The 17,689-nt window shown below is 41.2% G+C and overlaps 1 protein-coding gene across 1 annotated transcript in view; it reads left to right on the forward strand.

Annotated features, from left to right (window-relative positions):
* The window catches only part of LOC139416531 (peroxisomal biogenesis factor 14), a 106,536-nt gene extending 90,442 nt beyond the window's left edge, over nucleotides 1-16,094 (forward strand). Inside the window, exons 7-9 of the mRNA XM_071165237.1 lie at nucleotides 3,884-3,981; nucleotides 11,997-12,088; nucleotides 13,590-16,094. Of these exons, the coding sequence (XP_071021338.1) occupies nucleotides 3,884-3,981; nucleotides 11,997-12,088; nucleotides 13,590-14,085 (686 nt within the window). The 3' untranslated portion in view covers nucleotides 14,086-16,094. The remainder of the gene's footprint in view (nucleotides 1-3,883; nucleotides 3,982-11,996; nucleotides 12,089-13,589) is intronic.
* The last annotated feature ends 1,595 nt before the right edge of the window (nucleotides 16,095-17,689 follow it).

Here is a 17,689-nt window from a genome sequence, read left to right on the forward strand (position 1 = left end):
ATGCGTTACAGGGAAGACATCCTCCTCCCTCATGTGGTACCTTTCCTGCAGGCTCATCCTGACATGACCCTCCAGCATAACAATGCAACTAGCCATACTGCTCGTTCTGTGCTTGATATCCTGTAAGACAGGAATGTCAGTGTTCTGCCATGGCCAGCAAAGGGCCCGGATCTCAATCCCATTGAGCACGTCTGGGACCTATTGGATCAGAGTGTGAGGGCTAGGGCCATTCCCCCCCCAGAAATGTCCAGAAACTTGCAGGTGCCTTGGTGGAAGAGTGGGGTAACATCTCACAGCAAGAACTGGCAAATCTGGTGCAGTCCATGAGGAGGAGATGCACTGCAGTACTTTTGACCCCCTCTTGTTCAGGGACACATTATTCAATTTCTGTTAGTCACATGTCTGTGGAACTTGTTCAGTTTGTCTCAGTTGTTCAATCTTGTTATATTCATACCAATATTTACACATGTTAAGTTTGATGAAAATAAACGCAGTTGAGAGGACGTTTTTTTGATGTTGCTGAGTTTATATCATCCAATCAAACAAACTGTATTACATACAGTCAAGGAAGGAATGTGAATGGAAAAGTGCTCATACTGTCAGTTTGATCGAATCTTACCGTTCTATTGTGTTTTAGGAAGATGGATAGCTGGCAGGGTGCGTGTCGATTGTATGAGATTGTGTGCAAGGTGTGCCTCCCGCAATCTGATTAACAAATTAGTTATTTTATTGTCATTTTGGCCCCAGCTATGCAAACACATTTCCTCCGTATAACATAAGTCCTGTTTTGTTTATTGTTAAAGAACCGATTCCGTGATAAGAGTCCCTTGTATTCCGTAGGGAGCTGATATTCCAGACCTTAAGACCTCTCATGGAAAACCCACTGTCGTTTCCCTCAGTCACCACGGCAAACTAATTTGCTGTGACTGCAGTAGCCAAGCTGCTATTGTAGTTAATGACTGTTGCAGTTAACAGTTGGGGAGAGGGTTTGCAATTACACTGAGAGCCCCCCCCCCCCCCTTCTCTCCCTCTTTCTCTTCACAACGCTGAGTAATAGCGTCCGACTGCCTGGCTGCCAATTGCTTGAACCCCTTTTGTTAAAGTTCATGTATTGCTCTAGTGCCGGGCGCAATGAAGTGATGTATCCTTTTGAATACAACTGCATTACTCTCTTCGCCCAGAGTAGGGCCTTGACTCCCATTATGATTTCCCTACAACTTCACACGGACAATTAATGAATGGGTCTTGGAAGCACTTCAGCACACACAGCCTGTAATGGAATTGTGCGGTTGTTTGGCCCTCTTTGTCAGTGGGAACCATATTGGTGACCAGCTGGCCATTAAAGGCGGAGACAGGCCTGGACATATGTAGTGTACATTATATGGAGGTATTTACTGAATAATTTACTGAATACACAATGTCGGCCACTTCGGCAGCAGCTGCGAGCCCCTGCTCTGTCTCTCAAATTCATGCTCTTGCCCAGCTACAAAGTCTCCTTCTGATGATTCAAGCCAGCCAAAGTCATTGACCTCATTATTCTTGGCTTCTATCTGCGATAGCGAGGGGTAACAATACACAGTGGCTAAGAACTGGATGGACTAAAATGGCGGCATGCAAGATCTGCACAAGCAGTTTACTCTCTGCGCCTCAGTCTCAATGATCATTTTGAAAGTATAGTCGTAGTGGCTAGCGACTTCACTCCAACATCTGGAACTGTTGATGTATTGCGGTGTCGCAGTAGCCATTTACAGTAATGAGCATTGGACAACTAAATGTGCAGTTTACATACCCTGAAGTCACTAACACTTTTTTTGGGGGGGGGGGGGGGACAAGGTTGTGGGCTCTGGAAAATTGACCCAGAAATTGTTTTTCCAAAATAATGGTATGAGGATTTTAGATTTCTTGCTTATTCCCACATTATTCCAGGAGTCTTTCAACCAGAATTTTCCAACGGTACAGAATGTCACCTTTTATTTGAGGGTATTTTCATACATGTCTGTTTTTAACATTTAGAAATGAAAGCACTTTATATATCTTGTCCCCCCTTTTGAAGAAGTCGTAAGTATTTGGACAAATTCATGTATTATGTATTAAAGTAGTCAAAAGTGTAGGATTTGTTGCATATTCCTAGCATGCAATGACTAGATCAAGCTTGTGACTAAAAACTTGTTTGATGCATTTGCAGTTTGCTTTGCATTTGCAGTTGTGTTTTGGATTTTGTTTTGCCCAATAGGAACTGAGTGGGGATTCATGTTTTGTCATTTTTGAGTCACTTTTATTCTAAATAAGAATAGAAGATGTTTCTGAAAACTTCTACATTAATGTGGCTGCTACCATGATTACTGATAATTATGACTGAATCATGAATAATGATGATTATACCCCCACAATCATGAAGAAATATCATACCCTCAAAAAAATGCTAACTTCTCACCATTACCAATAACAGGGGAGGTTAACAGTTTTTGGGGCGTATGATCTTTGTGCCTCTGTACATTTCTCACTCATCGTTATTCACAATTTATTCATGATTATTTCTCATCAAAATAGCATCCACATTATTGTAGTGTTCTGAAACAGGTCAGAAACATCTTATATTCTTATTTACAATAAAAGTGACTCCAAAATGACATGATTCACCATTCATTTCCTATTGGGCAAATCACAATCCGAAACACAACCAAAACCAACTGCAAGTTTGTAAAGTGACAAGCTTGATGTATTCATTGTGTGCAAGGAATATGGGACCGAATACTAAACTTTTGACCACCTTAATACATTATAAGTGAATTTATCCAAATACTTATGACTTCTTCAAATGGGTTGAGTAAATACATTAAGTGCTTTTGTTTCTACTAAACCATGTATGAATACCCTCAAATTAAATATGACATTCTGCACTGTCTCCTCATTTTGATCTCAAATCAAAAATGCTGGAGTATAGAGCCAAATGTAAAAAATTGCTTCACTGTCCAAATACATATGGAGGAGAGTGTATGTCAGGTGACCTAAAGTTCTTCCGTCATGTCTTAACAGGGTCCCATTTTCGTCAAACGGATGCTTATAGCTCAGCACTGGCACATTGGTGTCTGTCCAGTCTTGCACAGTAGGCAAGCTTTTAACCATTCGCTGACACCAACCTCAAGTGTAGGCAGCTACAATATCTGTTGATGTTAATGCGATTAGGCTTGATTTAACACTTTGCACGACAGTGATTTATATGAATGTTTATTGTCTTTCGGTAATAGAATCAGTCGGTGAAACTTAATGCATTGTTTGGTAATACACGTGCGACTGGAAAGCAAGGGGCCAACAAACTGGGGCTCGTGTTATTTGAAATCATACACCCTCTTCTTACACCAACACTTGAAATAATTCAATCTTCAAAGTCAATGAGAAAAGAGCAATATTTATTGGGATTAGGCGGGACATTTTGTCTGGCAGCCTCCACCCAAATGAGGCATTTTTTCCCCCTTTGTTGATCGTTTGAGGATTTAAGATGCATTTGAAGCCAGTGTCTGCATGGATAATGGAAGGTTAGAGACTGTTATTTGATTTAAGTTCAGACACCAGAGATTAATATCTTTATTTTACACTTCAAAAATATCCCAAAGCATCTATGACTGAAAAGCTGGGGCCAATTTGACTGGTTATTGGATATCATTATAAATATCATAGGTCAACTTTAATAAATGACTTAGGCCTATACTTTTTATTTTTTGTATTGTTTTTACAGATATTGTATTTTAGTTGGACTTCTCTGGACTAACTTAACTGAAAGTAAAAATGTTCCAGCTTCCTCTACTTTATGCTTCCACTAAATAAAACTTTAGTATCAGCTGACATCTAGCGTTTTAAGTGTACTTGTTGTCTCTGTTTGCAGTGACCCAGCTCCAGCAGACCCTGGCTACAGTACAGGACCTCCTGGTCCAGCAGCAGCAGAAAATGCATGACCTATCTCAGGAGCTATCTACCTCTGAGGTACGACATCATCATATTCACACACACACTCAAACACATATGCTTAATCTCAACTGTCTCTCAGGCTACTGGTGCCGTACACACTAGTCTGGCTCAGACCTGGGTCAAATACGTAGATTTGTATTTGAGTGGTGCTTGATTTTTTTGTTTGCAACTTTTGGGACAATTTCATTGGTTCTGTTTAACTTGGTAAACAACAAATGCAATACAAGTATTTGAAAGTGTTTGACTTGGTATTTGAACCAGGTCTGGTCTGGCTACAGCCAGTGGTAAAAAGAAGTAGAACACACCTGTCTGCTGTTTTTAGTGGAAAGTTCAAGGTTTTGTTCATAAGGCACCAAATGAAAGACAACGCACTGACGCAGGGAGGGACTACTTCATTTTCCATTGTGAAACATTTTAAAATGTTTTCCCATGCATGCCCTAATGAACATGACCCAAGACAGAGGATTTATTTGGTTCACCGCGCTCTAGTGACTCCTTGTGGCGGGGCGAGCGCCTGCAGGCTGACTTCGGTCGTCAGTTGAATAGTTTTTCCTGGGGGTGCAGCTGGCTTCCGAGTTAAGCAGGCGGTGTTAAGAAGTGCGGTTTGGTTATGTTTTGGAGGATACGTGACTCAACCTTTGTCTCTTCTGAGCCCGTTGGGGAGTTGCAGCGATGAGACAAGATCGAAAAGGGTGGTTCAATACACATTTTATTTGTCACATGCTTTGTAAAACAACCGGTGTAGACAAACAATGAAATGCTTACTTAACCTTACCAACAATAACAACAACAAAAAAGCACAAGAGAATTTCGACACCATCTAAGGGATGGGCATTTGAGATTATTTTACAATTCAAATAATGTCATGAAATTTTTTCAGATATCAGAATAGTCTAAATAATAAAAATAAAACTCTCAGCTCTCTTGACCAATCAGACTGACTCAAATGCACATGGCAATTGTAAACAGCGAACAGGCTGCTTTTCACTGTTGGTTTTAGCCAAACACTATGGGGAAAGAGAAGTCTGAATTTCGCCATGATAGAACCGGTGTCTGTATGTAGCCTCGCTACTTTTATAGCCTCGCTACTGAATATAGCCTGTCTTTTTACTGTTGTTTTATTTCTTTACTTACCTATTGTTCACCTAATACCTTTTTTGCACTATTGGTTAGAGCCTGTAAGTAAGCATTTCACTGTAAGGTCTACCTACACCTGTTGTATTCGGCGCACGTGACAAATAAACTTTGATTTGATTCTATTACAAAAAAGGTTTTCTGATGAGTGTTTTGCATTGCTCTGTGCCAAGTCTTGTGGAAACTCGGTTAGGTGAACACCTGTAATTGCTATTTGAAGCGCTGAAAATAGCATACCGATGTCAGGGCAGACTGGAGGGCTAAATGCACAGTATTAGCTCAAGACGTTATAAAAACTACATTCAAAGGTTTGTTTATTAAATTAAGTCAAATGTCATGGTATATCCATGTAGGTAACAATGACACAATGGTAATTACATTTATAACAAAGCTTTTCAATTGTCCAAATAGGCATACACATTTTTTTTGCTACCAAATGTACAGTGCCTTGCGAAAGTATTCGGCCCCCTTGAACTTTGCGACCTTTTGCCACATTTCAGGCTTCAAACATAAAGATATAAAACTGTATTTTTTTGTGAAGAATCAACAACAAGTGGGACACAATCATGAAGTGGAACGACATTTTATTGGATATTTCAAACTTTTTTAACAAATCAAAAACTGAAAAATTGGGCGTGCAAAATTATTCAGCCCCTTTACTTTCAGTGCAGCAAACTCTCTCCAGAAGTTCAGTGAGGATCTCTGAATGATCCAATGTTGACCTAAATGACTAATGATGATAAATACAATCCACCTGTGTGTAATCAAGTCTCCGTATAAATGCACCTGCACTGTGATAGTCTCAGAGGTCCGTTAAAAGCGCAGAGAGCATCATGAAGAACAAGGAACACACCAGGCAGGTCCGAGATACTGTTGTGAAGAAGTTTAAAGCCGGATTTGGATACAAAAAGATTTCCCAAGCTTTAAACATCCCAAGGAGCACTGTGCAAGCGATAATATTGAAATGGAAGGAGTATCAGACCACTGCAAATCTACCAAGACCTGGCCGTCCCTCTAAACTTTCAGCTCATACAAGGAGAAGACTGATCAGAGATGCAGCCAAGAGGCCCATGATCACTCTGGATGAACTGCAGAGATCTACAGCTGAGGTGGGAGACTCTGTCCATAGGACAACAATCAGTCGTATATTGCACAAATCTGGCCTTTATGGAAGAGTGGCAAGAAGAAAGCCATTTCTTAAAGATATCCATAAAAAGTGTTGTTTAAAGTTTGCCACAAGCCACCTGGGAGACACACCAAACATGTGGAAGAAGGTGCTCTGGTCAGATGAAACCAAAATGGAACTTTTTGGCAACAATGCAAAACGTTATGTTTGGCGTGAAAGCAACACAGCTGAACACACCATCCCCACTGTCAAACATGATGGTGGCAGCATCATGGTTTGGGCCTGCTTTTCTTCAGCAGGGACAGGGAAGATGGTTAAAATTGATGGGAAGATGGATGGAGCCAAATACAGGACCATTCTGGAAGAAAACCTGATGGAGTCTGCAAAAGACCTGAGACTGGGACGGAGATTTGTCTTCCAACAAGACAATGATCCAAAACATAAAGCAAAATCTACAATGGAATGGTTCAAAAATAAACATATCCAGGATATCCAGGTTAGAATGGCCAAGTCAAAGTCCAGACCTGAATCCAATTGAGAATCTGTGGAAAGAACTGAAAACTGCTGTTCACAAATGCTCTCCATCCAACCTCACTGAGCTCGAGCTGTTTTGCAAGGAGGAATGGGAAAAAATGTCAGTCTCTCGATGTGCAAAACTGATAGAGACATACCCCAAGCGACTTATAGCTGTAATCGCAGCAAAAGGTGGCGCTACAAAGTATTAACTTAAGGGGGCTGAATAATTTTGCACGCCCAATTTTTCAGTTTTTGATTTGTTAAAAAAGTTTGAAATATCCAATAAATGTCATTCCACTTCATGATTGTGTCCCACTTGTTGTTGATTCTTCACAAAAAAATACAGTTTTATATCTTTATGTTTGAAGCCTGAAATGTGGCAAAAGGTCGCAAAGTTCAAGGGGGCCGAATACTTTCGCAAGGCACTGTACTCACTCAAGTAATTGATTACTAACGTCCGTTTGGATATCTGGATAGATATCCCTACCGCCATCTCAGATTGTGCAAAATGTGTTAGAAACATAAGATTAGCATTCCTGAAACATTCTTTTGTTAAAATATAATTTGATCTCTGAGAAAATTAAGCAAATTTATTGAACAAAACATTTTCATATTCATTTATAGGATTCATATAATCTTCAATAAATATAGTACCTAACATCTGATTTGGACCATAATCCTTCCTAACAATGAGTATCGCATGAGAAATCCAATAAAATGATCAAAATCCACCCACGGATCCCCCACACCCCAATCCCAACCCAACAACCAGTATACCGTATTAGTTCTCAGTCTCACAAGTAGTATGGTGCTGTGGCTTGGAGTATTGCTTCTTCATCCTATGTAATGTATTCCCTGTGAATCTGGTGATGCTTTTTTTTCTTCTCCCTTTTATAGAGAAATAATCCTTTGAAGTTGCTTGCATTATTTTCCATAAATGAAGTACGAAGTTCGCCCACTAGATGTCGCTGTTCCTGCTACTGCCACACCTTTTTATAAATTGTGCTGGTCTCTAGTCTTTATTAAATGGATCACAACATTTTCTTAGCAACTTTGGTGAAAATAAATTGTGTGGCCAGTTCTCCATGAAAGCAATTCAGTTTGTCATCTCATCATGACATCCATGATGTTATCATCTTCTGCCATAACTCTGTTCTTGGCTTAAATTTTATCGTCCACTTTCACAATCCACAGTTACAACCGTTTAGGTGCTAAGGGCCGAATGATTGTTTTAAAACTCGTCATGTCAAAAAAAATTGGTGAACTTAAGTGCAAGTATGAAATGTTACTTGTTCTTTATCGCGCTGTCATAAATCGTTTTATGATCATCGGCCCAAAAAACTCCCTTGGAATCAAGACCATCTCAGACAATGTTTTATGTCCACAGCTTGTTAAGCACATGGGGTGTTCGTCTGTAGCATCTGGATGGCGCAGGAAAACATATGCGTACGCATCTGTTTCTGCAAACGGCAGAGAAAAATATGAATCTCTCCCCTGGATGAGGTTAATCAAAACCGCCGACTCATAGCTCATTTTCGAGTGAGTCTCTCTTGCCCCCACGCCGCTTCCTAAACTGAGTTGAAAGGATAGTTGTGTTTTTGGGTGGGAGGGAGGGAGGGAGGGGGTGGACAAAACCCTAACTGAGCCACTATGCAAACAGAACTTTGTGTGTACCATTTTTCTTTGTCCTGGCAAGCCCCAGTCCGATCCAGTCACTGTTAAGCCCACTTTAAACAATGAACTACATCTGGAGAACAAGAGATGTTTTTTTTTTGTTGGCCAAAACACAGATTGGATTAAAAAGTGCCCGCTTCATTTGCTATGAGTGCCTTGTTGGAAGGCGGCAGTGTATAAAAAGTATATTTCACATCAAAACACCCATTAAACAAATCATAAACTCTGCTTTATAGCTATAGTGTTGATCTTAAATTTTCCACAGAGAGACGTAGAAGCCCTGTTGTTCCCAGGCCATATGGGAAATTGGGAAATTGTTTTCAGGTCCGGAGCGTGTGATTAAGAACACATGTTGGAGCTGCCGAGCTACTTATCGTTTGCAGTTAGCGGCTTTCTGGGTTTCTCCCCTCGCCGCTCAAAGTGCGCCACTCTTGGCAATTATACCTCTCAACGCGGAAATGTGCATTTAACCCGAAACACATGCCGACTTCTGTTTCATCAGCTGCTAAGTAAACAGTTCTTAAAGTTTGGAAACCGCTGAATTGCAATGTATATGGCACCCCAACACAAACTGACTGGGGATGTCATTATACAAGTGAGAGATTGCGCACACACACTCACACACACATATTATATATTTCTGCCTACAAACCTCAGAGGGCCCAGCAAAATGTACTCTGTGGGTATTTACTCTATAATCATGACTTATTTTGAAAATGATCACCTAGCTACATCATACCACTACTGTTAAATGCTTCGGTGAAGAATGAATAGGCTTCAGGGTAATTCGTCTCCAATGTTAACAGGAGGGGTAGCCCCCTATTTTGGTCCCATTATCATTACAAATCTGCCAGTTAACTGTGTTTGCTCCGCTGTCTCAATTCAGTGATAGTTCTCTTTATTAGTGGCTGCACATAGAAGATTAAGAAACTGCTGTTCTGTACCAGAAGAAGCACTCCGGCACTGGGAAAGTAGAATAAATAGACTGAAATCAATTGCGCCCGTGTTTTCCCTGGAAAACGCTCCTCGGGGATTTCTTTTGAAGCTAATTCTACCATAAATATACATGCATTACAAGGAAAAAGACAACACAGTCGGCTGGTGGAGTAACTGTGAATTAATTTGCCTTTAGACATTTTGAAACAAGGCTTGTTAAGATCCTATCTGTTGCTAATGGTCCGTAGGCATTTTATCTTCATTTATTTCACGCATTGCCATCCATGGAGGAGTTGTTAGATTTTTTCTCTCTCTTTTGCTCGTAATATATTTTTCTGGAACCACTTAGTTAAGCAGCAGAAAGGGGCTGACCCCTATCACACCCAAGCAACCACTCAAGACAGATTAGGAACACAGCTATTACACCAGTTAGGAGGAAACTGTATAGCGCTTAACAGCACTGGTCATAGATCAAAGTCTCCGTTCTTAAGCCAGAGTACGCAAAGTGATTATAGGGGCAGTTATAATCATATGAATAGAATTAGAAGATTCAATTATGTGCATGTAATGCTTACTATGCTGCTATAATGCTTTCTGTACATTACTTTATTATGAACATGGTGTCATGCCACACTTGACAAAGGAAATGACCACATGGCTATTTCTGAAATCACAATGTCAACATGACATAACACCTTATGTTCAGTTAGCATGGTGTATAATGCCAGCTGACATATGTCATGTTGCCATGAATAAGCGTGGTTATAATGCAGGAATATTATGTCTGCGGACAAAACTACCATACGGTTGCGTCAACCTTCGCTGTAGTGCACAACGTAGGGAATAGGGTGCCATTTGGGTTGTATCCACAGTTTTAAGTAGGCGTCATGACTGTGAAGCGTTTCGCTGTTTCTTAGGTAAGAGTTTTACGTCTTGGAAGTCTAGAAGAAGCCTCAGCCTGTGGAGCAATAAAAAAAATATATTTCCAAAGGTAAAATGAGAGAGGAGCACATTCCAACCTTATTATGTGGGGGGCCTTGGGGAGACCTGGGATTAAGATGCTTCTAATGAGGTGAACCATGAATGTCTTCACCAAGGCTCCTACCGATGCACACCCAGGACGGTTTTGGGGCTTTATGTATCAAGCGTCTTCGAGTAAGAGTGCTGATTTTAGGATCAGTATTGCCTTTTAGATCACAATTCATAAGATTTCATGGACAGGGGGCACCTGATCCTAGATCAGCACTCCTACTCTGAGAAGCTTGATACATACGGCCCTTGATGTTCCCTGGAAAACACCGCACCCTCCCTCCCTCCGATGTAAATGAGTCTGATCCCTCTCAGATGTGATTCAATTAATTTCTCTTAGATGTAATTACAATTGAAAGAGACCAAGTTATCCGTCTCACCGTGATAGGGTGTCTCAGCTTCCTAACTAGCTGCCTCTAGTGAGTCTGGAGTTCTTAATTACAGTTTTTTAGTATTATTTCATCCTGCTTTCCCCACTTTGTTTTTCTCCTTTTCTCTGGTCCCATCCATATACCGCCCTTCTCCCCTTCAGAAACAAAAAGGATAGGGGTGCAGGTCTGTTCGGTTAGACTACCAAGGGTCCAAAAGCACCTGCTTGTCCAGGTGAATATGGGCTGGTTTTAAGAGTATTTTGAGGAGTGTCCATTACAAATGCTAAAGTGTATTTGTCTTTAACCAAAATGTGGATTTTCACTAAGACAGTGATAGCTAAAAGCAATTCGGTTCACGCTGGCTATTGCAGTTGCATAGAAGGACTGAAATGTCATAGAAACAAACAAAATCGACGCTATTGGCTACATGTTCACATATTGTGTCTTTCTTTTGACGAATGACTTCATACGTCTGCTTGGAACAGAAATACAATGGATGGATTTTTTTTTAAATTATTTGCTATTCAAATATTGCCAGAGGCCACTACAATTAGCCGTCATTCCCTGTCGCAATTCATGCCATGCCAGGCTGTGTGTGATAACACTCACCTTTGATAAAAGAAGAAAAATAGCTGTCAACTTATGGTTGCCTTATGAATGCCCCTATTGTTCAGGATAAGGTTCATTATCCAAAACTGCCATCCTGCCCTAATCCATTTTGGGAAATATGGAAAACTATGTAAAAATTGGAATGATCCACAGTCAAGTGAAACCCAGTTTTTTTCTGCACGACTTTTGACTAGGGCCCATAAGGCTCTGATCAAGAATAGTGCACTATATAGGGAGTAGGGTGCCATTTGGGAAAATACCACTACCTTTTTGTGACGATCCTGTCTACAAAGATGAACTTTAGTCCAGAGGCTTGTTGTTTGCCCCCACCCCTCTCCCGTCACATGGGGACTTGTATGTAGACTCACAAGCTGTTGTGATATGATTACACACCAGCTTGTGTGGCATTAGGCATTTGCTCTGTTTGTTTACATCGCTGGCCTCTCAACCATTCTCTCGTTTGAAAGTGTTATCCTGTTAGGTCGCATGAACAAATGAAAATCACAGAGATGTAGCAACATGCTTGACGAAAGTAGCTTTCTGTCCTCTTTTAATGTTGCTTATGGACCTAGACTGTACTGTATGCTCCCTGACCCATGGTATGTGATAGTTTATCTTCCCTCTTCTTTCAATAGGCATCCTCTTCAACCAACCGCATCCTGGATACCCAGACCATCGGCGATCTGAAAGCTGAAATAGGGTCATTGAAGGGCTTGCTTCTCGGCAGGTAATAACTCAAACGCTGTGGTTTCGTTTAAAATGGCACCCTATCCCCTATCTAGTGCACTACTGGCGAAAGGTAGTAGGACTTGCCTTGTTAAATAAAATAAAAAATATATAGGGAATCGTTATCGAAGCTCATCCTACTACCTTCCTCCACAGCGCCTTCAGCTCTACCCCATTTGGCACTGTCTGTCTGTCACAGCATGAAAATGGATTCTGTTTTGTAATAGTCATTAGCATGCATGATTATGTACTCAGTGCCGCTAATGAGGCTCAAAGCAACAGTTTACGTCGGAAAAATCAGCCAGATGAAAATTGCCTCAGAACTGTCAGGTTGTACATGTTTTGTTTTCCTGTGTACATCCTAATAAGCTTTTAAGTATTTTGTTTCACTCTCCTTTGCCTGACTTTCACAATAAGTTTTGCGTAAGGGGTTAATCAGCGAAGAAAAACACAGAAGCACCATCTGTCGCCAAACTTGTTCTCTCTCTTTCCCTATTTTCAAATGACCTGATTAGGCAGTAAACATTTTGTATTCCTTTAGTGCAGATCCCTTTTAAGGCGTAACCATTTCTTTTTGATCTTGAAAGAATGAATGAATATAATTTAATATCTTGGCCAATCTTTAGCAGGTGTGGAGAACATCTGGCTGTTGAAAAAAGCACTACCTATTTTTCTCTTATTTATTTATATATACACACACTGATAAGGCCAGCATCCCGGAGTCGCCTCTTCACTGTTGACGACTGGTGTTTTTCGGGTACTATTTAATGAAGCGTCTGTTTCTCAAATTAGACACTCAATGTACTTGGCCTCTTGCTCAGTTGTGCACCAGGGCCTCCCACACTTTCTTTTCTGGTTAGAGCCTGTTTGCGCTGTTCTGTAAAGGGAGTAGTACACAGCGTTGTACGAGATCTTCAGTTTCTTGGCAATTTCTCGCATGGAATAGCCTGTAATCGAACCCACAAATGCTGATGCTCCAGATACTCAACTAGTCTAAAGAAGTACAGTTGTATTGCTTCTTTAATCAGAACGACAGTTTTCAGCTGTGCTAACATAATTGCAAAAGGGTTTTCTAATGATCAATTAGCCTTTTAAAATGATAAACTTGGATTAGCTAACACAATGTGCCATTGTAACACAGGAGTGATGGTTGCTGATAATGGTCCACTGTACACCTATGTAGATATTCCATTTAAAATCTGCCGTTTCCAGCAATAATAGTCATTTACAACATTAACAATGTCTACACTGTATTTCTGATCAATTTGATGTTATTTTAATGGACTAAAAATGTTATTTTCTTTCAAAAACAATAACATTTCTAAGTTAACCTAAACTTTTGAACGGTAGTGTATATGTGTTCCCACTATGGGAAACAGTGATCTTTCCACTGTGCTTATTTCGATTTTCAGTGTACAAGTTTTTGATTGTGATGACAACAATTTGATTTGGATGACATGATGTGTGTTGAACGAATATCCCTGCCTTCTATCTCTCTCCAGGAGGCAGTTCCCCGCATCACCATCCGTCCCAAAGATTCCCTCCTGGCAGATGCCCCTGAAACCGGCCACCATCTCCACCAGCTCTCCTTCCATCAACCACACCAACAGCAGCAGCGACATCTCCCCCGTCAGCAACGAGTCGGCTTCCTCCTCCCCCATCAAAGATGGCCGCCACAGCCCCCAAGACGCCCTGGGAGGTCCTGACGGAGCCCACGGCCTCAACGGAGAGAATGGCATGGGGCTGGGAGGAGGAGCCACACTGCCCCCCCTGGACCTTAAGGATCAGGTCCGCATGGAGGTGCAGGGTGAGGAGGAGAAGAAAGAGGAGGATGTGAAGGAAGAAGATGAAGAGGAAGATGACGTGAGCCATGTGGAGGAGGAGGAGCATCTGAGCGTGCCAGCGGAGGATCGTCGAGGGGGGGACGGACAGATCAACGAACAGGTGGACAAGCTGAGGAGGCCCGAGGGGGCCAGCAACGAGAGCGAGGTGGATTAGACCAGACCGTGAGCACAAAGCACAACAAAACCCCTTTTTCCTTATGGTTCTCATTTCATTTGAAGGTCCTGTTTCAGTCTGGTCCCATTTGACCATCCTTTCTGTAACTGTACTGTTTTGCCTCTGTTATATAGTGAACAATCTCAATTATGAGCGAAGGTTTGAGAAACATAGCAACAAAAAAAAGGTTAATGTTGGTGTGTCTGGCCCTTGTAAGCACCTGGCTTACATCAATTTACTTTTCATCATTCAAACAAAACGATTGCATGCCTGGGAAAGTAATGTGAAGTTTCAGCAGGATGGGGGAGATAAGAGCAATATTCAATACAAATTACTATCAAAAATTATTTGCAATCCTGCTTTCTCTTATTCCTTGTGTGGCACTTGGTACTGTCAATTTTCATGACTGACAATAATCACCTGGTGTAGTGAGCTTGGTTTCCAATGTATCTGAGCTCATTTGAAGAATCATTTGAGGGTGTGTCCCAAATGGCACCCTATTCCCTATGTTTTGACATGGGTCTGTAGAACTTTGGTCAAAAGTATTGCACTATATAGGGAATAGGTTGCCATTTGGTACTCAGGCTGAGTAACCTGTTCTGGACACCAAAGAAATTGTATGCTCCCCTATATTCTTCAGTTCTATGTAAGGAGTCAGACGGCTTGTCCCCCTGTACTCGTCTCAAAGTCATTCCAGAGATCACTGAAAATATTACTGGGACTGCGTCTGAAACAGAACCCTATTCCCTATCCGATTCACTACTTTTGACCAATAGTAGGGCACTCCATAGGGAATAGGGTGCCATTTCAGACGCAGTCTGTCAACAGAGCCGAGGGAGAGGACAAGCAGCGTTAGGCTAGGGCAGCGTTAGGCTAGGGCAACGTTTAGGATCTTTCATGTGTCCCCTCACATTGGTGTCAGTCTGTCAATAATTCAGAAAGGCCAGGAGGTGGCATTTGGGCTGAAATAAAAGCCTTGAAATTTGAGATTAGAACACGATGACGGGTTTTGTTCCACGAGCGTTCAAGAGCGCTGAAAGGAAGGGAAGATAAATGTGTTTTTTTTACCTCTTTCTAAAGGGGCTGCCTCGTGCATTCTGTCACTCTGTATGTGGTGAGAGAGATCCCAGCCTGCCTCTTCAGCTGCATCTCAGTCTCCAGCAGGGCTAGCTGAATTGGTTTATGAAGTATGTTAATAATCAAATGATCAACAAATAACAGATGTATTAGTTCATGCAGCTTGAAATGTCAAGGAGGCTAAAAGCGGAAATCTAATCGTGAAAGCCCTGTTGTATTATATTTTATTTCATGACAAACCCTCCGGTCCAAATTATATAGGCCTCCTACAGTGAGTAATCTTTTACGCTAAAACAGCGCCAATATTTTGTAATTAAACCGTATAAAACAATGGATGTCGCCATGGATGTTGTGGCAGGTGGGAATCTAGGTCTGAAGGCAGAGGTGGGGGCGGGAGGGGGAACTGAAAGTAATGTATGAATACCTACCTTATTAAATTACTCACTCGCCAGCTGATGAGATAGAGAAAAAAGGTCCACGAGTGAAAATGAGGGTATCAGCTCTCTTGTGGTATTTTAACTTGCATCAAAGGGCCTTCAAAGTAACACAATAACGGTAGAGGTAGGTGAACCTTTCTAAGTGGCAGCAGTCATAGTCCGCAAACGCTGTGTCTATTAGAATAGAAGTAACAGGGTAGTAAAGAATCTGAAGTATGATACTGTCATGAGAGATTATTTTGTTTGCAATTGTATTGGACATGATCTGACATTCTGATCTATGAATTTGTCTGCGAATGAAGACCACTGATTGATAATGTGGGCAGAATTGCTAAAATGAGAGGTCCCCAAGTGTCACTCATGCCTTTTAAACTACTGCAGTTTCACTGACTGGTCCTCTATGTATAAAATGTACCCAGCTTATAATTGTGACTGTATGAGCTTCTGATATCAAACAGAAATGTATATTATTGTAATAAATTTGGTTTATCTCAAGTTACTTTAATTGCCACTTTTTTATCGAATCAATTAGGCCGTGATTCAATCTGACACTGGGGTACAGTACACATGTTTGTACCAAACTGTTTGGTAAGGGGACTTCGGTTCGCACTGTGAACCTGAATGAATACATTATTTTTTAAATTACAAAATAATAACACTAGGCCTATAGGCTATGTCTACACTGCGTTGTATGTCTGATTCTTGAGTAAATCTGAGCTGAGAAAAAAAAACACATTTCAGGCTATTCCGTTAAAACAACTAGAGTTTATGCGCAGGTTGTAAGCAAATCATTCTAATCGTAATTGCCGCATTTCAAACTGTCTATTTGTGAGACGCAGCCGAGAACTAGTTCTGTACGATCATGGCGAGTGGTGGGGTCAATAAACCAGAATTGGAGGATCCTCAATCATCGTTTAATCTCCAGTTTGGGAACATTTTGGCTTCCCAGTAGATTACAACGGCGATGGACAGAAATAAATTGGATAAAATGTTAACAGTATGTCGCCACTCTCAATGAAAATTGCCTATGCATCTTTTCCACTCTGATGCTGCTTTTGTAACCATGTGGGAGGTGGGAATTTATCAGTTGTGAAAGTCGTAAATACCAGTTGGATACATTCATGTGATTTGAACTCGTTGAGAAACGCCGATTGGCTAATGGCCAACAAGCTGCATTAACCATAAACTAAAAAGATCAGCTATAATGCTTGTAAACAAATTTGAATAAAAAAAAAAAGATTGCTTTGTTGTTGCATTTAACTGCTGAAAATGCTGTTATAGAGGCCATTTCCTTAGTAGATGACGTCAGAGGTCAACATGTGGGAGAAGTGGGTTCTTGGGATGAAAGGAGAGTTTCCCACTTTAAATGACCAGTTTGAGGACCATTCAAGTGGTTTTTCCAAGCCAAATGGTAAATTCACACTTGGTTACAAACGCATCATGACACTGCCTCCTTTAGTCCAGATGCGCACGTTTGACTCATAAAGGCGGCATGTCTGGAGCACCGTACATCTCCCACTCCGGGGTAACGTGATGGGCGGTCACTGTTAAGTAAACATAACACAATTGGTCAATTCATTGCAAAACTCGGCTTTGGTTTGCTTATATAGAGCGGATACAACCGGTTTGCTGAAATTGGCGCAAAAGGGAAGTTTATATCATGGCTTGAGCACTTTCACAATGTGCCGAAACCCCCTATTCTCAACCCCCGAGAATGGGCACATATCCGCGGCAATTAAACAAAGACTGTAAAATATATAAACATAGCCTACCTATCGATCTTGTAATGCAGAGGGGAGACGATGTTGTGTAGTTTCTTTGCGTTTCCATCTTGCTCCAGTATACTGCGGTGATGTTGGCGTAAATGTATCAACACATTTGAGGTGTTGGCAGATGCAGAGGCCCAACAATCCTCTCACAACAGACAATGCTTGGAACATTGTGAATACTTAACATTGAATGGCATTTAATGTTCACACTGTACCGTAACCGAACAGTGACCACAAAACCGCAATACATACCGAACCGTTACACCCCTACACCCTTGTCATATAAAAGGTCATTTCCAATTGAGGCGACATCTGTGAATG

Source organism: Oncorhynchus clarkii, chromosome 9 (assembly GCF_045791955.1).
Source record: "Oncorhynchus clarkii lewisi isolate Uvic-CL-2024 chromosome 9, UVic_Ocla_1.0, whole genome shotgun sequence".
Lineage (NCBI taxonomy): Eukaryota > Metazoa > Chordata > Actinopteri > Salmoniformes > Salmonidae > Oncorhynchus > Oncorhynchus clarkii.